Source organism: Mastigoproctus giganteus, chromosome 2, assembly GCF_048544385.1.
Source record: "Mastigoproctus giganteus isolate SK-2022 chromosome 2, ASM4854438v1, whole genome shotgun sequence".
NCBI classification, from domain to species: Eukaryota; Metazoa; Arthropoda; class Arachnida; order Uropygi; family Thelyphonidae; genus Mastigoproctus; species Mastigoproctus giganteus.
This window is the reverse complement of record NC_143576.1, coordinates 11684452-11711451: the sequence shown is the minus strand read 5'-3', so window position 1 is coordinate 11711451 and position 27000 is coordinate 11684452. Positions and strand designations below refer to the sequence as shown.

The window sequence follows — 27000 nt, the reverse complement described above, 5'->3', positions numbered from 1 at the left end:
TCCTCCCTCCCTCCTGGATCTCCTCTTCCCCGATTCCAGATGTCACGCAAGAAATATCTCAGACCCCGTTACCTTCAACTTACCTCCTCCTGTCCACAGTTTCTTCTACCGGCACTAGGGGATCACAAAGAATTCAACACAGATCTCCCAGACAGCTAACACCTAACCAACCGAACAGAGTCCGTTCAATCAGTCCCAGTAGCTAAGTTAGTCATCCTACGGATATCACTGCGTATTCAAAATAGACAAAACAAGCCAATTAGATAACGCAGCTTTCTCTCGAGGCCACATGGTATCACAATCTGTCTGACTTCAAGGAACTATTACTGTAGTCCCAGAGACATCCCACTGCCAATCACATCTTCCTCTACCTTTATAACCGCAATCAAGTCGCTTTGTGGACGTGTGGTTTTTCCCAGTCTAAAAAATCTCCAAAATCAGCTGCTGAAGGCAGCAACATTTCTGCCGAAATAAACGGTAATCTCCCTGCCGTTACCTTACCTTACTTATTTTTTGTCTTCCTATTTCTAATTCGGGCCTTTACCGAAGTTTATTTCGGTTCATTATCATTTGACCTATACAAAAAAAGCGGCACCTGCCGTTCACAATAGATTATTTCTAATTCACGCAAAGCAATGTTCTAATAACTTTCATTCTTAGTATATCATCTTTCCTACGTGTGAAATATTGTTCTTCAATTCCTGTATATGAACAATGGTCACACACAACCTGGGCAATGCATAGGAGGTTGACCTCAGTGAGTGCCCTCGTGGATGGCACAGTTGGTATATCACCGTCCTTCCCACACCGGGTGAAAAGACCTGAGTTCGAATCCAGTCAATGACGCGAGGAATTTTTACGGATCTTTTTCACAACATGGCTAAGTTAGTTGGTCACAGGCGAAGGCAGCACAGTTTTTTCTCCCCGAAACTCGGATATTTCAAACAGCAATTACACCGCAGAACACACAAAATTTACTGACATATTATACATACAGCGTAATATGGCCTAAGTTGCTGACCGCCTAAAATGGCAGTCAGCAGTTTGCAAAAATGGCATCATTACTATGACATCTCATATTGTGAAATCCATGACAAGTTGCCTAACCGTTGCACACGTTCAAATGCTTCCCAAATAGATAAGACTACTATTGCATGGTAACAGCGGCGCGTTATGGCTTCATGGGGCCCCGGGCAAATTTGAATTTGGGGGGCCCCATGTATAGTGTTGAATTTTTCTTCGGGGGGAAATCCCACGCCTCCAGTATACTCTTACCCATGCAAAAAGAAAAATAATAATAATTGTAGATATAATTTTATTAAAAATAAAACAAAATTACATGTATGATATTTATAAAGAACCTTTACATATAGATTAAGTATAATCCACAAGAAAAAAGTTATAAATGAACTCAATTAGTATTTAAGTACTTTTATTGCATTAAATAATAAACTAAACTAGATTAATTAAACGAGAATTAGAATTGAATAATAATATAAATCGTTGTTTGCCTGCCAATTGCACATCCTCATCTCCATCCCTTTTCTCATCAAAATGTAATTTTCTTTTGCGTTTTCTCCCTTTGTCTGACTCATAATTTGTATTGTTTGTTAATGCAAAACATTCTGACTCTATAGTATCAAAAAATTCATTGTGGTTTCGAATGTCTTCTGATATGTACAAAGATAACGATTTTAAAAGATTTATGGCATTGTGTAAATCAGAATTTTTATTTTGAAGACTTTTACTAGTTGCATTCAATCTTCGTAGAATTGCATTCCATATGAAAATCTTCAAAGTTTTCACATAGCTTTTTTGCTTCTAATTTTGTTACAGGTTTTTCATTACAATCTTCAAAAATTTTAAATAAAGATTCTTTTATGGCCAAAAAATTCATCTTAACAACTAAAATTGCATCTGCTCTTGAGGACCATCTTGTAGAACAAATTTCTTTTAATGTTACATTTCCTTTTGTAAATAAATTTTCTGTTTATACTCCGGCACGACAACCAAGTCAGTAGAGTTTACAATAAATCATCAATACAAATATTTATCGTATTTAGTAGTCAGGGGCTTGAACCCCGATCCACGCAAGGAACGCGTATTATGCTCTCTCGCTTCTGACCACTGGGCTACGTCAGGCCAGTCGCTTTAATTAAAATATCCAATCTCTTTGTGGAAGAAGAGCAAAATACAAATAAATTTTGAATAAAATCGAAGAAATGGAGTGCTTTTGGACAACCTTCTGCAGCAGAATTTCCCACTGAATTTAGGCTATGAGCCGCACAAGGGACATAAAATGCAGTTTTACTATGGCTGTTAATCTTCGCTCCCCTTTACCATATTTACCATAAGTTTCTAAGCGGGTTTTCAAAAACATATCAAAATTAGCTAAGTATTCTAATCAACTCATAAAATTTCCTGCACTACTATCATGCCCTCGAAATCCCAACCCTAATGAAGCTAACAGTTTCACAGTCGCAACAACTCTTTTTAGAACCTCACGCCAATAATTTGTTTGTTTTTCATAAGCTTTTATCAACTCTAAATCAATCCTTCCTACACTTTTCAAGCGCTTTACGTACACACACATATTTTCCTTATGTTCTTTAGACTCATAGTGCCTTTTTAAAATATCAACAATATGTTTCCAATCATTACATCCAGTAACTAATTGTTTTTTAACTGAAAACAATTTGCAAATAAAACAGTACACAGATCTTGTGGTTTCTGAAAATATTAACCACTCTCTTTTTCTGTGGTACCATTAGCTCTACTTAAATAGAAATGGGATTCGTTTAATTTTCTCGTAATGATTTTTCCATCACAATTAAAATTTCGATTTGAATTTTTAAAGTTTCCAAAATTTTGCGGTTTTTCGCGAAGGCAAAACTCAATAAAATCATTTGTGATGGGGTTTGGCCATAAAGCAATATCTTTAGTGTATGTTTTATGTTTGATATTATTTGTATGTATTACTTTCGTATTTTTATCATTATTATTATTGATATTGTAAACAGTTGCGTTGTTGGTATTGTTTTCAATTTGATCAATAATAACGCCGACTGATACTTTAGAGTTGGAAGGTTCATTTTCTATCTTATTTTCTTCTGTTTTGCTGCTGTCATCTTCTCGATTTTTTATTGCTACAAAATCCTGTAATGAGGTTTGTTTCTTTTTTAATTCCGCCTCTCTAATTTTCTGCTTTTTTCTTTTTTGAAACCCAGATTCATACGTTCTTTTCGTCGCTCTAAAATATTATTTTTAATAAAAATAATTCTAAAATTATATAAAAAAATTTTATATTCGTATATTGTATAATTTATTATTTTTTACTTTATTCATCTAATCGTTTTTCATAATTTAGTAAAATAATCTTTAATTTAGTAAAATAAAAAATAGAAATCCAGTATTCTACCCCAATTAGAAAATAAAGTGAAAGAAAATTTGTTTAAATTAATTGTACATTATCGCGGAAAAGAGCCCGCGCCAAATCATGTGTTAGAATTAGTATAAAATATAAAATAAATATTTTAACAACAAAACAAACAAATTACTAGTATTAATACCTACCTCGAATTTTTTCTTTATTTATTAAATAAGTTGTTTATATTTCATATGTTGCCATATGCCGGCGTCGCACCTGCAATCTTGGGTCCCCAGATATGGAACCGAAATTTAATTCCCGATCTTTTTTACTAGAAAAATCAATTTATAGAATATTGATTTGGGGACTTTGCCCCCCCCCGTTGATGTGGGCCCCAGGCAATTGCCCTTTTTGCCCATAGGATAACGCACCGCTGCATAGTAATGATGCCATTTTTACAAACTTGCTTCTGGTTTTCTGCGTGTTAAAATGATGTCTTCTCTACTCTACACATAATAGTAAATTCTCGCAGTCAGAGGTCTTACAGGATGCGAATTGCATTTTAACTTTAAAAGGTCTGTGTAAATAAATACTAAGGGTATATTTTCTCTTTTTTCACACAACAACAAGGGGGAGACCTGCTTCGTGAAAGCAAGTATCTGTCCATTAGGTAAAGTAAAAAAAGTAAAAAGGCTTTTATACAAAAGTAATGTAAAAGTTAAAATTAATCAAAGTAATATGAAATGTTTAATTATTTCCTTCGTTTTCCATGCGTGAGCAAAGAGGCAGGTCTGATGTAAAAAAAAAAAAAAAAACTTTACTTTTAGCTAAAGAATAATAATTAGCTACTGGAACAAATATCTGATTTTAAGGGGCTGTAGTTTGATTTAAATTTATAGAATTGGATAAATACTTTGATGGTACAAATAAAAGAAATTACAGAATTATGTAGTACTGTAATTACAATCAGTGCTGAAAGTGGATTTTTATTCTTACCGGTACGCTACCAGTTTTTTTGACATGTCTTAGAATAACGTTGAGTAAAATTTAATTATATTAAAAACATTTTAAAAGTATTCTTTGGAAAGTTGCATTAAGTTGAACAAACATAATCTGAAATATTTTTTATCGGTACGATAAAAACATTTCGGGTACAATTAACAGTTTCAGCATTGTAATTGTTAGTGTTAGTATTAGTATTAGTATTTTTGTAATTAATAGCATTTTTGTTTTATTTAATTTATTTATCATTTATCAATTTTGTTCGGGGCAAATGTTACGTAAACGTCGCTATCTTACATCATTTTGTTAATCCAATATTAATTCTTATCAGAAGTGCGCAATTATTTTAAGCAATTATATGAAATTCCTCTTATGTCATTATATTGGAATATTCAACGCTAAAACAGCCTAAACTGCTTCAAAAATAATAAAGCGAATCATTAATTATTTATTACTTCACTTTTGCCATTTTTGTTATGTTAGGCTTACGTAATGCCGTATGACATTCAGTTACAAGCCATACATCAGAATTATATTTTTGAAAGTATCGTTATCCATAATAAGACTTTCAGAATCTGAACTTATAATGTATTTGATGAATTATGATTAATCATGATTCAGCTAACAGTCTACCAATTCATATGTTTTCCGAATTAACATAAAACCAAACAAAATCAGTAAGAAGTATGCAACTTGATCTTTTTACGTAAAGATGTGGAAAATACGGTAGTATAAGCTACACATTCACTGTCATTTTACAAAATATGTATATGCATACACCCATTGATTTACTTAGAAAACGTCCGTTGGATTTCATAACGTACCGTTGTAATTTTATTTTATTATTATTTTTAAGAATACTGTATACCGTACTTTTTTCTTTTTTAATTATAATTGCAGCACTGTTTCAACAATTTTCACACAATTGTATACATTTTTCTCATCATTTCTTGACACTGAAATCCATAAAATGATTAGTATTATATTATTAATCACTGATTAGCATTTTTTAAATTATTATAAATGGAACTTAAACTTACCTCCTTTTGTATCGTCTCCTGCTTGAACTCCCATTGGCAGTTGTGAATAGTATGAGCAGTCACTGGCCTCTAAGCATTCATACTCAGAAAATGAAAGGCGTCACAAACTTTCACTATATAAGACTTCTTTAACAGTTATATTAATCCAAACGCAGAGTTCACATTTCAGCATGTTTCTACTTATTCATTTATTTAAAAATAGGCAATGATAAACAACGAAAAGCGGTAGAAATCAGTTAGGCTTAATATAGCGATTTAGAAGAGATTGGAAAGCTGTTAGTTATAAACGATTTATTACTCTCCCAAATGATTTCTAACTCGTTGTAGTGATAATTATTTCTCTTTTTCAATACACACTATTCAACTGTCCTCTTTTTACACAATAAACTTAAAATTTTGCTTCAAAAACAGCATAATAATACAATAGCACAACAGCTACATTCAAATGAATCCGATGTTTATCAGTTAAAGTCGTAATCGACACCTTTTACCCTCTCCAGAAATTATTTTTATCAGCAAATTAAATTGAAATGATACATTCTTAATGTATCATTATTAACTTCACTTTCTTACACTTTTGCGAAAATTCTCGCCAGAAATCGAAGTTGGATAAAAAAAATCAAATGCACTACTTGATGCATGAATTTTCAAGAAACAGTAGTATTCCTACTCCTAAGAATAAGTGCACAACTCGAGTAGATATAATAGAGCACAGAGGAGAAAACGAAAGACGAGGATGGGACAAAAATAACGTCACCGGTGTACTCGTGCCTACGTAACAGTGTATAATTAGCTACACCGTCGGAGGGTGCTCGTTTCGCCGCCTTTTACTGACGGAAAGTTTTTGACATTCATCTCCTTGGTAGTTTACAGAAATAGCAATCGTCATTGGACTTGCATCCCAGAGCTTCGTACTTGAGTGATGAAAAACCATTTTCCAAAGCCATATATAATAACATTATACACAGTTCGTCAGTTCTTAACGAAATTAATGTTTAATTATATTCATTTATTCATTAATGTATAAATGCAAAAAATTCACCGGAGAAAGTATTCTGAAAAAAAAAAAAAAAAAAAAAATTAGACGTAGCCGACTTTTGGTTCACATAACTACAGTAAAATGAACAGCCAAAAGAAAACTACACTCGCTGACGGTTTTCTAGTTGTCCTGGTTATCCCTACTATCAAGAGAAACTAAATACAATATGTATTTAGTTTCTCTAATTTCAGTCATTGGCTAGAAAATAAGAAACCATTATTCAATATCTAATAGGACCAACTTTTGCCCGAATTACAGCCCGTACATCGTGGCATGAATTCCACTAGGTGTCTGGGGGGGGGGGGAGGTAATAGCTTCAGATTTGACCATTCTTCCATTAGGATATTTGTTAGCTGTTGTATTGTGATCGGTAGACAACTGCCATTTCCAACATATCCCTGATATTTTCAATTGGATTCAGATATGGATAGATATTGGAAATCTTGGGAATATTCTTCGAACCATTCAGATACAAATTTTGTACGGTGGGTATTTGATCTTGAGAAAATCCATCACAATCCTCGTAAAAATGAAGTACTGTAGAATGAAATTAATCTGATACGACAGGAAGATATTCATTGGAGGTAACACGACCGTATAACGGTATGAGCGAACCCAGTCAGTACCAACAGAACGTACCCAGTACCCAACATAATACCTACTTCAGCCGCTTGAGCAGTGGACACGAAACAGTTTGGGTGCATGGCTTCATAAGGTTTCATGGCACATTTTCATCCTACCATTGGCGCTAAAAAGTGTAAATCGACACTCGTCAGCCCACATGATCATTATCCACTGTTTCACAGTTCTACCTTAGAGTTGGTGGAACCACTGCAGTCGAATTTTTCGACTTTTTTTTACAGAAAGAAGTCGTTTCCGTATAAGTCCACGATCATCAATTTCAGACTCTTCAACGCTGCATAGTTCGTTTAGAAATGGGCCTTTCTTTGTCCAAATTGAATTTTTCAGTCATTTTCTGCACAGTGGGCCCTCTATTTTGACGTATAGTTCGCTTGAAATTCCTGCGGTCTCGTTCTTGGGTATCGATTTTCTTCCGTATTTCTTCATTTTAGAGCTGAATTCTTCTTTCGTCTTCCACTTATTGTATACTTTCAAAATGGCTGCTTCCGACATACCAGTGAGAAAACATAACTTTGTTTTCTCAATTGTGACACCTGCTAAACATGCTCTGGCAATAACACCTTTCTGAAAATCGGAAAGATCATCTGTCTTCCCCATGACCTGGTTCGACGAAGAAGCTCCCAGGAAAGCATACCTTGTTTTTCTGATATCAAGGAACTTGTGATGAAACCATGTGATAACTTACACTGTTCTGCCACTCGCTACTAGGTAGGTATTAGGTACACCTACCTAGTAGCGAGTTGAGCCTCCTTTAGCCTTCAAAACAGCCTGAATTCTTCTAGGCATGGATTGAACAAGATGCTAAAAACGTTGTGCAGAAATGGAGTACCATGCAGACATGAGTGTGTCACGCAGTTCCTTGAGATTCGACGGAGGTGAATAGCCCTTTCCAGCTCATCCCAAAGATGTTCAATAGGATTGAGATCTGTGGACTGAGCGGGCCACTGCAGCAAAGAAAAGTCATTGTCATGTTTGATTCGGGCTTTGTGCACTGGCGCATTATCCTGCTGGAAGTAACCATCTGACTGAGGATAAACTGTCAACATGAACGGATGCACTTGGTCAGCAACGATGTTTAGGTACAATGTGGCATTCAGACGTGAATCTATGGGTATAAATGGACCCAAAGTATGCCAAGAAACATTCCCCACACCATAACACTGCCCCCACCACCTTGCACAGTAATCGTCAGACATAACGGGGGTCCATAGATTCATGTTGTTTTTGCCAAATTCTGAGCCTTCCATCAACATGATGCACCAGGAACTTCGACTCGTCAGACCGAGCAACTGTTTTCCAATCCTCGATAGTCCAGTGCTGGTGTTGCTGTGCCCACAGGAGGCGTGCTCTCTTGTCCTTCATCGATAACAAAGGTACGCGATGTGGCCGTCGGCTGTTGTAGCCCATTCGCGACAATGTGCGACTAGTGGTCCGTTGCGATATTTTGTTCTGCGCACCAAAGTTGTATTCTGACGTGATGTGTGACATTGTGGCTCGTCTGTTTGCTTGAACAATTCTAGCCATCCTCCTCTGACCTCTCTCATCAACAAACGATTTTCGTCCACAGGAGTGCCGTTGAGAGAATGTTTTCTGTTCGTTGAACCATTCTCAATACACCCTCGAAACTGTGGTGCGTGAAAAGTTCAGGAGAACTGCCGTTTCAGAGATGCTTTGTCCAGCACATTTTGCACCTATACCATGCCACGTTCGAAGTCCGTTAGATCACTCCTTTTCCCCGTTCTTGCTACGGTTTTTACGCTTAACTGATACTAGAAAGGTTGTTCTGCTGTATTTATATCCACAACTGTGGTCATGTAACTTGCAACGTTGTGGGACAAACCATTTGTGTGCAGCAGAGGCGTACCTAATAAAGTGGCAACACAGTGTATATTTTCATACCATACGTTTAATTATCTGTTGAGGCTGCCGATACCTGCAGTATGGTAACTATGGCCATGTTCTGCAGATGTTTTCACACCTTAGAAATCAGATATGCTGAGAAGCAAAGAACGTAAAAAAAAAAAAAAAAACACACAGCGTCTCACATGTTAAAATTTGTGAAATCAAAAAAATAATAATAATAAATAAATAAAATAAGATCATTGGTGCAATTCTGAGCTTTACTGAGTTTTTTTTTTCTCCCCCCTTGTTTTTCGTTTTATTATTCAATATTATATATCGCGTATATTTTACATTCATTACCACTATCGGTGAAATTGTGCCCTCGTGGGTAGCACAATTGGTATAATCACCGTTCTCCCCACACCGGGTGGAAAAGACCTGAGTTTGAATCCCATCAATGACGCGAGGAATTTTTATGGGCCTTTTTCACAACGTGGCTGAGCTAGTCGGTCTCAGGCGAGATAGCATGGTTTTTCTCCCGGAAACGAAGATTTCTCGACCACAGAACACACTCGATTTACAGTTTATGTATAGAGAAATGTAATCTAAGTCACTGATACACCTAAAATCCTACAACAACAACAGTGAAACTATTTTTTCTTGTCACACAAGAAAAAATTACCGTGTTACCTAAACAAATAAATATATTAAATTAATTTGATGAAATGCTAGTTAAATCAAAAAATGCCGACATAATAGAAATATGAAGAACATGGTGGTCTCAATTTAATTACCAGAATCAGAATTTCAGTCTGGTAAGTACAACGCGTACAGAAAAGAAAGACATGGCAAACGGGTAGGAGAAGTTATGCTTCTTAACAGGTAGCACATAGCTTCAAAGAAGGGCATAATATCAATTGGACTGGTGTGATCATGAAATCAATCAGGTGTAGTATAAACTGTGGAGAACAACAAAACACGGGACAGAAGCTTAATTGAGAGTGTTGTGTACTATGGCCAGATTTATGGGTAATTGAAGCAAGAAAATCGGAACTTGCAGATAGGATAATCGTCCAGTTGTAACTGGTTCTTTAATCATCCAAACAGTAATTTAAAGCTTTACACCCCATACTACTGCTAAAATTTCCAAAAATAGGAATTTGTACAAAACTGTATATAAAGTACGGAATTATTGATGGTAAAGATGATTTAATTTGCAATCAAGATACCACAGCCCTCGCGATTATAGTGCATATAAACATCATCCTCACCACACTGGATGGAAAAGGCCCGGGTACGAATCCGTCAATGATGCAAGGAATTTTTATTGACTTTTTTCACAACGTGGCTAAGTTAGTCAGTCTCAGGAGAGGGCAGCATGGTTTTCCCTCCCGAAAACTCGGTTTTTTTGTCCAGCAAACAGGAAAATTGACCACAGGACACATGCAATTTACTAACATAATATATACGGTTCAATATTGTCTAAGTCTAATGCGCTTAAAATGCAACAACAACAACAAGGAGAAGATACCACACTTCTAATTATCAAAATGAACGATATCAATCAATGCACAATCCTCCTTGTTTATATTTTATCGAATATTGACATAAATTCTAAAAAGAGGAATAACAATAACAATTGTTATGTTTAAAGACTTAATTATCGTAAGACACCAAAATTTACAATGGCAATTATTACACAATAAAAATTCAGATTGTAGAGATGATGATTGTTTAAACACAAATACATAAATAAGCAGAGGCGGATTTAACGCGCGCCCTGGGCCCCGACTTCTGAAGGGCCCACGCAAAACCCCAACAAATTAGTTGAACATATTAGTTCAAAACTTTGTGATTATTATTATGCTATTATTAATTATATTATACATATATTATATTCAAATTTTATTGGAAATAAAACATTAATAGTACATAATATTTTTTTATTTATTTAAAAAAATGGTTAACATGTATTTTTATTTTCCCTGTCTCTCTCTCTTTTTTTTAAGGGGCCCAATATTTTCTTCTGCGCCCGGGGCCTCAACCGACCTTAATCCGCTCCTGTAAATAAGTTAAAAATGATCTTGTATTAAATTATAACAAAAGGTTAGCAATGGTCAAGTAATCATCATACCTTCAAAAATTGAGGTGTGTGCGTATGTGTGCGTGTGTTAAGCGTCAAAACAAATAAGGATATGAGACGTCAATATTGTTTGCAAATGGCATTATTTTGTCATTGGCTTGTCGCTTTTTTGAACCAAAAACCCACATTTTTGGAATAAAAAAAAAAAAAAAAAAACATGCAACCATGTCTGAGATCGGCTAATTCGGCCACATTGTGAAAAATTTATCACGTCACTGGCGAGATTCGAACCCAGTTCTTTTTCCATCCAGTGTAGGATGTGCCACATGTACATGTTACCTTTCTGTTAAGGTTTACCTAGGATTACATTTATCCCAAATAAATGAAAAAATGTTTTGGGTTCTCAATTTGGCAAGGCTCGTTATCAGTTCTTGTACAGGTTCTCTTGCATATTGTTGTCTAGGTTCTATTGGATATGGCGCATATAAGTATTCACAATTACCATATTTTCTGCATAATAAGACAGCTACGTTTAGAAGGAATATCATGTATTTGAAACACAAGTTCATAATGCCTATTAAACAAAATGTTTTGTAAAACGAAGCTTTTACTTTTCCCCATCGTATAACGTAACGCATCGTCACCACTGTCCCACTCGTCGTTACTGATTTTATGGTCTGAACTTTCTTCAAAGAGAACATCATCTTCAGGCTATCTAGGACGTTGGAGAGTCCATAAATACCTATTCGCACAACTGGGAAATGATTTGTCGCTTCATGGATCTTAGATATGACGCTCATAGATATGACGCTCAATCTATTTGGTCTACTCTTCTGAAGTGAATACTTTAACGGGTTTGTTAACTGAGACGTCCAATGGCTGAAGCTAGCTAAGGCTTCATGGAATTAACGCTAGCTTCGCGTTTAAATGTAAAAATATTAAACTGTGAATACAATATACACATACATTTGAAAAGTGTATAATTAGTGGCAAGGACTGTTCTTGCAACCCGCGTCCACATTCGCGAGAACTCATCCAGCTGGCTACCTTCAGAAGTTTATCAATTTTGATCCCATCTAGAAAAAGGTTATATGTCTTGTTTTAGAGAAAGTAAACTGAAACGAAACGATGCCTTGATACTGTGTACCATTTTTAACTTTGCTTTCTCTACATCACAAACGGCGTTCATTTTTCCGACTTACATGTCCATTTTCTGGATTCGTACTGCCATCTAGTAGTGACAATTGTAACTTTTCTAATGTGCCTTTTTTTCGTAAGTCTATATAATGCGCATTTTTCGACCCTGCATTAGGGTTCGAAATTTTTTTACAAAACAGAACGTTCATGGTGTATAACTAACGGTGATTGAATGCTCTCCGATCCATTCTAAATTTAGGCTGACAATCTAAGGAAATGTTTTCAAACTTTTTCATATACGGACTACTTTTATATATGAGATAGGACTATGTATATAAAGTGCTTAGCATCATAATACACAGCCATTTCTGAATAAACAGAAAATTTTTAAGGTGACATCGTTTTAGGTTATATCTCATATTGTGAATACCTTCACAACGAGTTGCCATGATATTGCACTACTTCGAATAAGTAACGCTTCACCTAAGGAGAAGACTAGTGTTACTTATTCTCAGATAGGTACCACCACCCAGACAGCACTGTTTCAGGGCTGTTTGATGTATGTATGTGAATATCTACTCGAATATCCACTTGTCCCTATTAGACTTAGAAAAGCAAAAAAGGTAGAGGGAAAGTTATAGTAGGAGTGGAAGAGGAAAAGAAACAGTGTAGAAGAATGAAAGGGACAGTAACTCCTTCAACTCACACCACTCAAAAACTCATAAACTCCTCGAATAGGCAACGCTTCCCCAGTGGAGAAGGCTGGTGTTACCTATTCTCGGAAACTCCGGACATCATCAAGCTCCCCCTAGCAGCACTGTTTCAGGGCTATTTGGCCCTTCGTCAGTGAGTGGGTAGGTACCCAAGTGATGCAATGATGGCAAAAACAGTTATGAAGTATAACTCCACAATATGAGAGATGCCTGATGGTGTATGATGTATTTAGACTAAGGCGCATTTAGGGCTAGAGCCTCAAGCTGCGAACAAATTTAGACTATGTATATAAAGTGCTTAGCATCATAATACACAGCCATTTCTGAATAAACAGAAAATTTTTAAGGTGGCATCGTTTTAGGTTATATCTCATATTGTGAATACCTTCACAACGAGTTGCCATGATATTGCACTACTTCGAATAAGTAACGCTTCACCTAAGGAGAAGACTAGTGTTACTTATTCTCAGATAGGTACCACCACCCAGACAGCACTGTTTCAGGGCTGTTTGGCCCTTCGTCAGTGAGTGGGTAGGTACCCAAGTGATGCAATGATGGCAAAAACAGTTATGAAGTATAACTCCACAATATGAGAGATGCCTGATGGTGTATGATGTATTTAGACTAAGGCGCATTTAGGGCTAGAGCCTCAAGCTGCGAACAAATTTAGACTATGTATTCACAATATGAGATATAACCTAAAACGATGCCACCTTAAAAATTTTCTGTTTATTCAGAAATGGCTGTGTATTATGATGCTAAGCACTTTATATACATAGTCTAAATTTGTTCGCAGCTTGAGGCTCTAGCCCTAAATGCGCCTTAGTCTAAATACATCATACACCATCAGGCATCTCTCATATTGTGGAGTTATACTTCATAACTGTTTTTGCCATCATTGCATCACTTGGGTACCTACCCACTCACTGACGAAGGGCCAAACAGCCCTGAAACAGTGCTGTCTGGGTGGTGGTACCTATCTGAGAATAAGTAACACTAGTCTTCTCCTTAGGTGAAGCGTTACTTATTCGAAGTAGTGCAATATCATGGCAACTCGTTGTGAAGGTATTCACAATATGAGATATAACCTAAAACGATGCCACCTTAAAAATTTTCTGTTTATTCAGAAATGGCTGTGTATTATGATGCTAAGCACTTTATATACATAGTCTAAATTTGTTCGCAGCTTGAGGCTCTAGCCCTAAATGCGCCTTAATATGAGATAGGAGTAAGTGCTAAAAAAAAAAATTAATTTAAATGCATTAATTTCTATATTTTAAAACCAATTATATGCAACCGCACTTAACACATGTCTCATAACTGTTAATATAATTTTATCAACATTTATTTGGATTTTATTAGCCTTCCACAGATAAAAACTGTTCTATTGTCAAGCCCTTGCATAACTTTTATAAGTTTGACTACACGTTGGGAAAGACTGATACTGTATAGCATAACAAGATTTAAAAAAAAAAAAAACAAGACGACAAACACATACGTTAGACTACGTATGGCGCATACTAACTGCGAACACGTGATTGCTACATTGAATCAGTAAAATTTATTTTATTATCATTGCTTTTGATCTGAAAAGTTGGCTAAGACCCGACCTAGCGGAGGGGGTCATCTCAATAAAATAAATAACCTGGGAGTCTAAAACGCTGATGGAACTGATAATCGGGTGACACTCAAGTCAAAGTGGACCCAATTTCGGCGAAGTCCGGACGGTCTATGACATCCAAATCCTCTGCTTGCACCTTCACGATGGTGGGACTGTTAGTAATCCTGGGTATAACCTTCATGCACAAGTACATGGTGGGTGACCACCCAGGTGTGAACCAACGTAAGCAGGGGTCGAGGTGTGGCGCCCACACCACATGGAGGAATGCCGCCCCTCTATGTTACCAGGCAGTACTAGGTGGTAGATGACTCTCATCAACCGGTGAAATACCACCACTTTGCTTATTGGAGGCTTGAAGTGGTGGAACCCATGTTTAGTCTCTAGAGCTAAGTTCCGGCCAACCCTTCCCTATCTCTTCCATCATGCAGTATGATTGATGATTTTTGAGGTTATGATGAATGTCGTGGCGAGATCCAATATTCCTTACATTTCGAGGGTACAGCTCTAAAACGGTGTTCGCAGGCCGGCCGCAAGTTAGTACACCGGACTGAACCTATTGGTAACTCTCTAGGAAGCTTCCGGATCAGCTAGTGTATAATCTTGCTACCTCTACTCTGCCAGATAGTGACTGGAGGGAGTCCGAGTAGTGTGTATGCGGAGAGCATTGTCGAGGCCACTTTATGTCAAGGATCTGGGTATATTCTTACCACATGTACGCCATATCCAAAAATTTCATTACTTCATACAGCATGTCCCACCCACTTTTTCTTACTATTGAATACACCATGAATTGTCAAAATAATAGAGCAAGCTTATCTGCGAAAAGATCTAAACCTCCCAAGGACTTCCTAATTCATTTCACAAATATACGTGGTCTCAATTCTAATCTCAACGATGTCCATTTCCACTTGCAGTCTTCCAAACCCCATGTACTTTTTCTGACTGAATCTCAGTTATCAGTTGATTCAACTACTGCTCATCTCAGATGTCCAAATTATTTGCTGTATGATTCCTTTCGCCTCAAAGGAGGTACCTGTGCATATGTCCGTTCTGATATTCCCTGTCAGAGACTTGGCAATTTGGAATCTCCTCTCTTTGATCTTCTCTGGCTTAAAATCTCTCTACCTCATTCTGTCAAATTCATCTGTTGTCTCTACCGTTCTCCCAACTCCACTAATCACTTGGAGCTCTTTGACTTCCTCTCTTTGCAACTTGACTTTCTCCAGTCCAACTTTCCAAACAGTGAGGTAATTTTCCTTGGTGATTTTAACGTTCACAACTCCAGCTGGCTTCCGTTTTCTAGTCACACCGACCCAGCAGGTCGAGATGCTGAGGCTTTTGCAATTACTAATGACCTAGCACAGATTGTTCATTTACCTACAAGAATACCGGACAATCCTAATCATACAGCCAATACGCTTGATCTTTTTCTCACAAACAACCCTTCTAAGTACAAGGTTGAAGTGAGAGGTCCTTTAGGCACTTCAGATCACAACTTGGTGATTGTCTCTTCTCCAATGGAACCTTTATCTCATGGCTATTCCCAACCTCGTATTGTTTGGCATTACAAGAATGCAAAATGGGATGACCTGCGAGACTTCTTTTCTTCTTTTCCTTGGTCTGATTACTGTTTCAAAACTTCTGATGTCAACGTTTGCTCAGATCGTGTCAGTGAAATTATTCTTGCAGGAATGGAATCCTTTATCCCACACTCCACTTTAAAATCTCGTCCTTTATCTAAACCTTGGTTTTCCAATAAATGTGCTAAGGCTGTCCAAGAGAAGAACGTTGCATATCGTAATTGGCTTGTTTCTAATTCTTCAGTTTCATTTTCTGCCTACACCAAAGCTCGCAACAATTGTAAAGCAGTTATTAATCAGTCCAAACTAGAGTTTGAACAGGCTAAGAGTAGAAAACTTGCTTCTTGCCCTAATGGTAGCCGAGCATTCTGGTCTCTTGCCAAAGCTATTGGCCGCAACTTTTGCCCATCTCTGCTCCCACCTCTGTCCAAACCAGGTGGGAAATGCCTCCTGTGGTCTTCCGTCAAAAGGATATCAGAAGGATTTTGATGAATCTTGATGCTAAGAAAGCTCCAGGTCCTGATGTTATTTCTCCACTTGTTCTCAAAACCTGTGCTCCTGAACTTACTCCTATTCTTTGCCGCCTTTTTTCACTTTCTTATTCCAAAGGTGTTTTTCCTTCTGCTTGGAAATTTGCTCATATCCAGCCAGTTCCTAAAAAGGGTGACAAATCCCTCCCATCCAATTATCGTCCCATTGCAATTACTTCTACTCTTTCTAAAGTAATGGAGAAATCAATTAACCGCCAACTCTTAAACTACCTAGAAACCTTCCGTCTGATCAACGATCGCCAGTATGGATTCCGTCAGTGTCGATCCACTGGTGATATTCTGGCTTATGTTACCCATTTATGGACTAATTCAATGGAAAGGTTCGGTGAAACACAAGTAGTTGCTCTTGACATCTCAAAGACTTTTGATCGTGTTTGGCATAAAGGTCTTCTAAACAAGCTTCCATCTTATGGTTTGCCAACTGTTTTTAGTAATTGGTTATCCAGTTTTCTCTCTGATCGCTCACTGAGAGTGATGGTAGATGGCTCTCTGTCTTCTAACTTCTCCACTAATGCCGGGGTTCCCCAAAGTTCAGTTCTTTCCCCCACTCTTTTCCTCTTGTATATCAATGACCTTCTTCCTTTGACTGGAAATCCTATCCATAGTTTTGCCGATGATAGCACATTGCATTCAACTTTCCATTTTGAGAAACCTTGTCCAGCTCAATCAGCTTCAAGTTCTCGAAAATCTGCTGCCAATTCCCTAAATGCCGATCTTCAGGTAATTCTCCAGTGGGGCAAAGACAACTTAGTTGATTTCAACCCTTCTAAAACTCAATCTTGTCTTATATCTCGCAAAAAGGATTCTTCTGCTCCTATGCTTATCTTTAGTGACATTCCGATTTCTAGGCAAAATGATATATCTCTTTTGGGGATTACCCTGACTTCTAATCTCTCTTGGCACAAGCACATTACAAATATTGCTTCCTCTGCATCTAAAAAACTTGGTTTTCTCTTTCGCTCTCGGCGTTACTTTTCTCCCAAACAGCTGCTCACTCTGTATAAATCGCAAATCCGCCCTGCCATGGAATATTGTTCCCACATCTGGGGTGGTGCCCCCAAAACCTCTCTCAGGCTTCTTGATTCCATTCAGAAGAGGGCAGTTAGGTTAATTAATGATTCATTTCTAACAGAGTCTCTCCACTCGCTTTCTCATAGACGCACTGTTTCTGCTGCATGCCTCTTCTACAGATACTTCCATGGGCACTGTTCTTCTGAATTGGCTTCTATAATTCCCGCTCTCTCTTTCAAAACAGTCCGAACACGTGCCGCCACCAGCCAACATCCATTTACTGTCCAACTTCAAACCCACAGAACCAACTTTTCATCTTCCTCATTTATTCATTCAACTGCCGTTTTCTGGAACAACCTTCCTTCATACATATTTCCTGAAAATTACAATCTACAGAAGTTCAAGTCCAATATCAACAAATATCTTCTTTCGTCTTCTCAACCTCCAACCCAAGCACGGTACTAAGTACTATAGGTTATAATACCTCTCGTGTTTGGGGTTCTCATAAAAAAAAAAAAATAAAAAAAAAAATAAATAATTCTGTTTATACTCCGGGACGACCAAACTGTCAGAGAAGTCCCATGATAAATTGAATACAAGAAACAGCACCGTATTCAGTAGTCACGGGGTTTGAACCCCGGTCACTCAAGGCACGTGTACTTAGACACCCGCGCGCCTGACCACTAGGCAATAGTGCTGTAACATACGCGTTTGAGGGGACTGTGTTTCAAATCTCCATGACTGTCAAATACAGTTAACAATTGTATTCACATTTGGTCACATTTGCACTTCTCCAGTCCAGGGGAAGTACCCATGGACTGGAGATGTGCAAATGTGACCCCAATTCACAAAGGAGGAGCAAAGGGCGACACAAGTAATTATAGACCTGTTAGTTTAACTCCTGTTCCAGGAAAATTAATGAAGGCACTGGTTAAAGAAGCACTGCAGGATCATCTAGACAAGACTTCAGTTATAGCTCAGACACAGCATGGTTTTGTTAAGGGGAAGTCTTGCCTGACCAATTTGATTGGATACTATGATGCAGTCACAAAAGAACTGGATGCAGGGAATAACTTTGATATTATATACTTGGATCTTAGAAAGGCTTTTGATACTGTTGCACATGGAAGACTGCTACACAAATTGGAGCAGTGTGGCATTGGAGGCAAATTGCTGCTATGGATAAAGGGATGGTTGAGGGGGAGAAGACAGAGTGGTAATCAATGGACACTGCTCTTCATGGACTAATGATATTAGTGGAGTCCCTCAGGGTTCAGTGTTGGGTCCATTGTTATTTTCTTTATTTATAAATGATATTGATGATGGTATATCAAGCTTAATGTCCAAGTTTCCAGACGATACGAAGGTTGGCAGGGTTGTTAAGGGCACTAATGACAGTACGCTGCTGCAACAGGATCTATAAAAGTTGAGCAGATGGGCTGACAGGTGACAAATAAGTTTAATATTGACAAGTGTAAAATATTACATATGGGAAACAGTAACCCCAGAGTGACGTATCAAGTCTGTGTTACCACATTGACAGTGGTAGAGAACGAAAAGGACCTGGGGTAATTGTGCAGGCAGATATGAAGTTTTCTGAGCAGTGCAGACGGTCTGCAAGAGTAGCTCATAGTATCTTGTCAATGATATACAGGATTTTTTCTATCAGGGATAAGGAGGTGATTAACCCCTTGTATAAGGCAATGGTCAGGCCACACCTAGAGTACTGTATACAGGTCTGGAGGCCTCATTTTAAGAAGGATGTAGAGCTGTTGCAACGAGTACAGAGAAGGGCAACAAGATTAGTGAAAGAAACAAAGGGTTGCACTTACGAAGAAAGGCTTAAATTTTGCAAATTACAGTGTCTGGAGACTAGGCACCTGCGAGGTGATCTGATTGAGGTATATAAAGCCTTGAATGGTTTGAACATGCTCAGTGCTGATGGGATTCTTCCTCTTTCTTACCCAGCCACCTGTGAGGGCATAAATTCAAATTGAGAAAAGACAGATTAGGAGAGATGTGCGGAAGTTTGCCTTTAGCCAGCGGGTAGTTGGTTGGCGAGTTGTGGAAGTTGATAGCCTAAATAAATTTTAGGCCTTGCTGGACAGGTATTTGGAACGAACGGAGGGGTGAAATGGGAGCGGTTTTTTTTTTTTTTTTTCTTTTGGCTGATGCTGCATTAAAAAAAAAAAAAAAAAAAAAAAAGGCCGCCGTAGCCTAGTTGTCAGGCGCGCGGGTGCATAAGGACACGTGCCTTGAGTGACCGGGGTTCGTGACTGCTGAATACGGTACTGTTTCTTGTATTCTGTCTATCTTTTGAACTCCTCTGACCGTTTGGTCGTCCCGGAGTATAAACAGAAAATTTATTTTTATTTATATGCCTCTACTAATGCTAATGCTATTTATTGCCAACAATGACTAATGATAAACTTCTCTGTCTGTCGTCTTGTCGGAGTATAAACTGATCACTTATATCATAGTCTCATTTATAAAACTGAATGCTATAGATATTGAGAGATCATGTCTTTTTCCCAACCGGTGTCAACTGTTATTTCCTGTTGTATAGCCAACTTGCCCAAAATCTAAGAAAACTGAAAGAAACAAATAACAATATCGCTTACGAAGCGCGTGTGTAACATAAAATTTTGTGAAAATTCAAAATAAAATGGACTGTTGGAAGAAATGGGCTATTTGACATCGCATTTCATCTTTGTTTGGACAACGGGAACCTCACTCAGAAATGAAACAACTGATCATCTAAGTGTACGCCTCTTGTTACTTGTCATTTTCAGGCTATTGTTGTTGTAGATTTTTAGGAGCATCAGCGACTTAGGCTATATTGCTCTAGATGTACTACTGTCGGTAAATTGCGTGTGTTCTGTGTTCGATTTTCTGTTTTCTGGATGAAAAACCCGAGTTTCCGGTGAAAAAATCATGCTACCCTCTCCTGAGACCGACTAACCCAGCCACTTTGTAAAAAAAGGCCCATTAGAATTCCTCACGTCATTGAGGAGACTCGAACTCAGTTCTTTTCCAACCGGTGTGGGGAAGACGGCGATTCTACCAACTGTGCTACCAATGATGGCACAGTTGGTAGAATCGCCAACTTTCAGGCTGTTAAGTTGAGTTATCTTTTCTTTTCACATTTGTATTTGTGCTGCTAATGAATTTTCGCTTCAGATTCTAACTGCCTTCTGTTTATTCTGGTGGCGAATTGTCAAATGAATTGTACACTTTGTAATCAGCGCTGTTACGTAAGTTGCATTAGTTGGGGGGGGGGGATTACTTTCCTGGGCGCATCAAAACCGGATGCGCAATAAGTAGGATTTAAAAATAATATAATATTTATTATATATATAAGAAGAAGAAGAAGATAATATTTATTTATTTATTGTTACTGTCAAGTTGTCTATACTGATAGTACAGGGGATATTCAGGTGTTGTTGTAGTGGACCACAGTGTTTCCCCCATTAGCCACTATTGCACTTCTTGTGTTGAAGTTTACGCAAAAACCGGCCATTTGTATGTAGTGTGTTGGGCGTGTAAGTGTTATGATGTGTTCTGGTGTAATGTTTTCGGCCGGTGCCTGGCTCTTAGCAAGTGAGAAGCAGTAACACCTGATCACTACGTTCCACTCCCCCATTCCCACCACGTGGAGGCAGTCAGGATCTACTATCTCCTGCTGGGCAAGCCCATGGCGTAAGACCTGAGAAATGCCCGAAAAATATTGAAGTGGAAACGAAGGAATATAGAGGTAAAAGTTTGGGAGCTGGGGAGGTAAAAGGACAGAATAGAGAAGGATCAACAGAGGAACCCTCTCCAATAATTAGAAGTGAGAAGACGTAAAGCAAGAATAAAGTAGGAAGAAGTGGACTAACCTCTTTAACCATGGGAACCTGTCCCATGGAAAATCCCATCCTAGGAACTAGGATCAGCAGAACGTCTTAATTTACAGTCTGCCTAACCCCCTGTAGGTAGAACTAAAACGCAGTGAATGCTAATTCCACGGATTCTGAAAAGCTCCACAAAAAGACACTATGTGCAATATATACAATATCCTCTTCTTCAGGAGCACAGCAGAATATACATATATACAGATACGTCCAATGTAATGCCATAACTTGGCCCAATAAATAAAAGGTTTCAGGGTTAACGCAAAAGTAATGTACATGTCCAAGAGAGGTTCAAATCCTAGATGAGATCACATTAAGCAGCGTTCGAAAACATGAAGTTTTAAAATAGTTCTTGCCTAAATACGAGTTCTAAGAGAGCTCAAAAAGTCTAAGATTATCAACCAAGACAGTTAACAACAGAGTTACTACGAAATGTCTCTAATATGAAATGTCACAGTGATATTCACTCACAAAGATAAATTAATTCCAAAAACTCTGAAACACTAAAGGCCAAATAGTATCGCGATGAGTGGAGCAAAATTCCTCATGCAGTAGATACCTATTCTGCCGAAAACAATTCTCCATCAAATACAAAAAAAGCCGCCGTAGCCTAGTGGTCAGGCGCGCGGGTGCATAAGTACACGTGCCTTGAGTGACCGGGGTTCAGGCCCGTGACTGCTGAATACGGTGCTGTTTCTTGTAATCTGTCTATTTTGTGAACTCCTCTGACCGTTTAGTCGTCCCATAATCGAGTATAAACAGAAAATTTATTGATTTATTTACAAGCTTATTATAAAATCCTTTCCTGGATTTTCCTGGGCTTAATGATACTAATCATTTGCAACTATAGAATCCAGTCAAAGATGAGACAAATTTCTTTCCTAATCCAATAAAGGATCCAAGAAATCACAGGTACAACAAAACTAGGATCTAATTTCGTTTCTTCTTTTAAACGCACGAGAAGCAAACACATTCAAAGCTGTCTGAGATTCAACCAGAATTTTATTGTTGTTGGAGTCTAAGTTAGGAACCACACTAAGCAGTTCACTTAGAAGATCGTTATAATAATGACATTGATGAAGAATATGGTTAACAGTTTCTTCCTAACCACACAAATAAGATGTTGTTGGTGAAAATCCCAGTTTCTGAAGTTTAGTATTTATACTTCCATGTCCAGTTAATATAAACATGCCATATAAGCCTGGCAAAATAACACATTAACTGGTAATCACATGCACGGGTAGCACAAATTCAAATTCAAATTATTATATTAGGGCCACCCGTAATAATCTCTTCCGTATACCCATATAGGGTAGCACAAATTACAAAAATTCAGATTACTATAATAGGGTTACCCGTAAATGATTATATTAACCCGTATTCGTGTCTGTAAATTGCGTGTGTTCTCTGGTCGATTTGCCTGTTTTGCTGGACGAAAAAACCTCAGTTTCTGAGGGGTTGCTATCTACGCCTGAGACTGACTAACTCAGCTACGGAGTGAAAAAAGCCCACTAAAGTTCCTCGCGTCATCGACGGGATTCGAACCCGGGCCTTTTCTACCCGGTGTGGGGAGGACCGTGACGATACCACTGTGCTACCCAGGCAGACATAGGGTAGCACAAAGTGTAAAGTGTAAAGTGTTCATTGTCTAACAGCCCAAGGGGTTCCCCCCCATCTTCGTGTTGTGTACTCTGTTTGTGAAACACAGAACACTGTGAAGGCCAGAGATTTTAAAAAGTGTAAGGTACATGTTTATGTTGTGTAGTGTCATGTTGTGTTGTTCCTCTGACCTTTTAGCCGTTGGGCCCCTAGTGGGACCCCCCCCCCCCGTTGCCCACACTTAACCCCGAGGAGGCAGGTCAGGCATAAAGGGATCGCATTAGAAATAATTACTCTGGAAGGCCCTGCCACCTAATTTCCTAAGATTTTAGTGGCAAGGGCCTAAAAAAAAAAAAAAAAAAAATCAATAAATAAATAAATAAATAAATAAAATAAAAAAATTATAAATAAAAAAATAAATAAAAAAATAAAATAAATAAATAAATAAAATAAAAAAATTATAAATAAAAAAAATAAATAAAAAAATAAAATAAATAAATAAATAAAATAATAAAATAATTATAATAAAATAAAAAATAAAATAGAATAAAATGCATATTTAGTTAGAGTAGGGGTGAAGACTGAGGAAGGGGGAGACAGATAGAAATATGGGGATGTAGGGAAGGCAACCCCAGAAAGGTCAGTGGGGACTGGCCCCACCAGGAGAAAAAAAGGGGGTAGCAGGGAGGGGGAGGAGACAGAAACCCGTCCCCTCCCTCTCCCTACCAGGGGAGGGGGTATTAAAGTGAACCAAGTTAGGGTACATGGTTTGGAATGCTAGTTGGCCAAGAAAAGAAGTTGACATCTAATGGCATGCCAGTGGCGTTGTCAGTCTTTATCTAGGAGATTGTCTTATTGGTCACATCCATGAGAGACAAGTCCAGAAGTATAAGAACCTTTTGTCTTTCTTAGATTGTCTTAATTTGTGGGTTGTCTCTATTCAAAGGTAGTTATTTGGTAGTTATCTTTGGTGGGTGACATTTTGGAGAAAGTATAGTAGTTCACACCAATGATGGTAATGCTGGTCAAGTTTAGCTGCCTGGTTCCAGTACTATCAGGGTCCCTGGGTTCATTTAGTAGAGGGTTATCATGTTGCTGCAATTAGTTGTCTTCTCCTCAAGAAAAGCTGCTGTGCATAGTTGGTGAGAGCTTGATACTCTTCCTTAGTATCCAGTAAGTGGTTTTCTTTGCCTTTTGGTATATAAGTCAGCTTTGTGATAAGCTGGCAGCGGAGGTCATCGTAGAGGGGGCACTCGTGCATGAGGTGATCCCAGTCCTCAATTCCTCCACAGGCGCATGTTGGGTTCTCTTCTAGGCCAAAGGTTGTTAGTTTTGCCTTTATTGAACCATGGCCAGTAAGCAAATACGTGGCATACAGGCCTGGAGAAAACCATAATGGGGATTTTGGATAGATTCTGCTAATATCTGGGATGAATCTCCTGGTGATTTCCCCCTTGGTTGAATTTGTCCAGCGGTCCTGCCACACCCACTGCATGTGTGCTTGAAGTCTCCTCTTCTCAAATTTTTGGTTGTTGGTAAGATTCAGCTCGAATCCCAAGCAGGTCTGAGACATGCTCTTAGACAGATGATACAACATTCCATTTCTCACCACCTCCGGGTCGAGGGGGAGGGCCACCACCAGGACCTGGAGGGCGTGAGTACTCACAGTGCAGCAGGCACGAGAGATGGAGAGCAGGACCGTGCGTTGAGTGGAATCCAGGATTCGTCTGTTTACTGCAGTCGTAGCCTTGCCGAACCAAATTCCGGCTGCATACGTAATCACAGGGATGAAGATAGCCTTGTAATACAATGAGGGGGTTCGCTTGCTGAGACCCCAATCCCGACGGGATATCCTAGCAACCATGGCAGTATAGTTTCTCACTTTGGTTCTGATGTATTTGAGATGAGCTTGGAAGGAGAGTTTTCTATCTAGTACTATGCCAAGATATTTCAGTTGCTCTGACACTTTATGGTCTTGTTTCCAATTTTAATCTGTGGTGGTCTTGTAATACAGAGAGTTCCTTTAAGAAGCAGAGAGTTTGTTTTTGATGGTGATATGGTCAAGCAGTGTGTTTTTGCCCAGTCTTGGAGGATTTGGAGTGCATGGTTTGCCAAGGTCTCAAGCTGGGCCCTGGAATTTGCAGTCACCATCAGGATGAGGTCATCAGCAAAGGCTTGTGAACGAACCTCCCCGAGGTCAAAGCATAGAAATTCGTCCATCACCATGTTCCATAAGGTCGGCCCCAGGACCGAGCCCTGGGGGCAGCCACGGTGTATCCGTCTTGTGAGTTTCTGATAAGGTGCATTTACTGTGATTACCCTATTTGAGAGGTAGCTTTTCATGATATTGAACAAATTGTCCAGTACATTTGCTTGCCTGAGTCTGCGGAGGACGCTCGGCCACCAAAGGGTGTCGAACGCTCCCGCGAAATCAATTGTAATCATCAGGAAGTATTTTCTGTCTGCTTGGCGGGCCTCAGTGAGCAGTGCCTGTAGAGCATCAACCGTGGAACGCCCTGGTCTGAAACCATATTGGTTTGGAGATATTAGGTTTGCTTTCTCATAGTGGCTTTGGATCCGTACATGGAGGAGACGCTCTAGGAGCTTGCTGCATACGGACAATAGGGCTATGGGCCTGTACGAACTTGGTAGATGTGGTGGTTTTGTCGGATTTTTAAGGATAAGTTTCATATTTGCAACTTTCCAGTCATCAGGGAAGGTGCTAGTGTGTAGGCAGAGATTGAATAGGTGCAGCAATAGCTCCGGGGAAAGCTCCACAACTAGCTTAACTGAGAATACACCCAGTTTATTGACACAGAATAATACTGCCTCATGGTTTAGCATTCTTTCCAGTACCTTGCCCAACTATTCTGGGTAGCACAGTGGTTACAATCACTCTCCTATCCACACTGGGTTGTTGTCGTGGTTGTAGGGTTTTAGATGCATCAGCAACTTAGGCAATATTGCGCCGTGTATATAATGTTGTAAATTGCTTGCGTTCTGTGGTCGATTTCTTTTGCTCTACGAAAAACCATGCACCATCACCTGAGACCACCTCAGCAACAAGGTGGAAAAAAACCCATAAAAATTCCTTCATTGACGGAATTCTAAAACAAGTCTTTTCCACTTTCTGTGGTGAGAAAGGTGATCATAGCAACTTTGCTTCCCATGAAGGTTTCACATGCTGGAAATGGCCGAGGTTCTAATTCCGTGAATGACGTGATTACTCTCTAGCTTTCAGCCAGAGAGTAATTGATTGTTTAAACTTCCATCTGGTGTTGGTAATTTGAAGAAATTTAGGGAAGCATTAGACACAATTATTAAAGTGAATAGACAGAAAAATACTGTCATATATTGGGTTAATCGAAAACACAGTTATCTGCCCATAAATTGCACCTGTTCTCTGATTGATTTGTCTGTTTTTATGGACGAATAACCCGAGTTTCCACTGGAGAAATCATGCTGAGACCGACTAACTAACTAAATCCATGTCTGAGACTGACTAACTCAGCCACAGAGGGAAAAAGCCCATGGAAGTTTCTTGAGTCATTGACGGAATTTGAACCTCGCCTTTTCCACCTATTGTAACCACTGTGAGGATGGACAGTTGTTTTTTGGCTAATGCTGTATGAACTTGCTTCCTTCCATTTGTCACTATTAATATTAATACTTTTCTGGTTGATGCTTGTGTATGGAGTTTCTTCGATCAAGGCGAGTCTGTATGGCGCTACACTTTACTTTCCCATTTGCCTTATGGAATGTTATAGTGCTGTAGAATTTATCTCCAGTCGCTGTATGTTCTAAGAAGGCGTCTCCTTATGGAATGAACATTAAATCTTCATTCCTTCAATTTTAAAAACGCCTAGGTGCCCATTGACAC

The 27000-nt window shown here is 38.5% G+C and overlaps 1 protein-coding gene across 1 annotated transcript in view; it reads right to left on the bottom strand.

Annotated features, from left to right (window-relative positions):
- Positions 1-5587, bottom strand: part of RhoGAP102A (Rho GTPase activating protein at 102A) — a 284922-nt gene extending 279335 nt beyond the window's left edge. The window contains exon 1 of the mRNA XM_090388211.1: positions 5410-5587. Coding sequence (XP_090244337.1) covers positions 5410-5443 — 34 coding nt within the window. The 5' untranslated portion in view covers positions 5444-5587. The remainder of the gene's footprint in view (positions 1-5409) is intronic.
- Positions 5588-27000: the final 21413 nt, after the last annotated feature.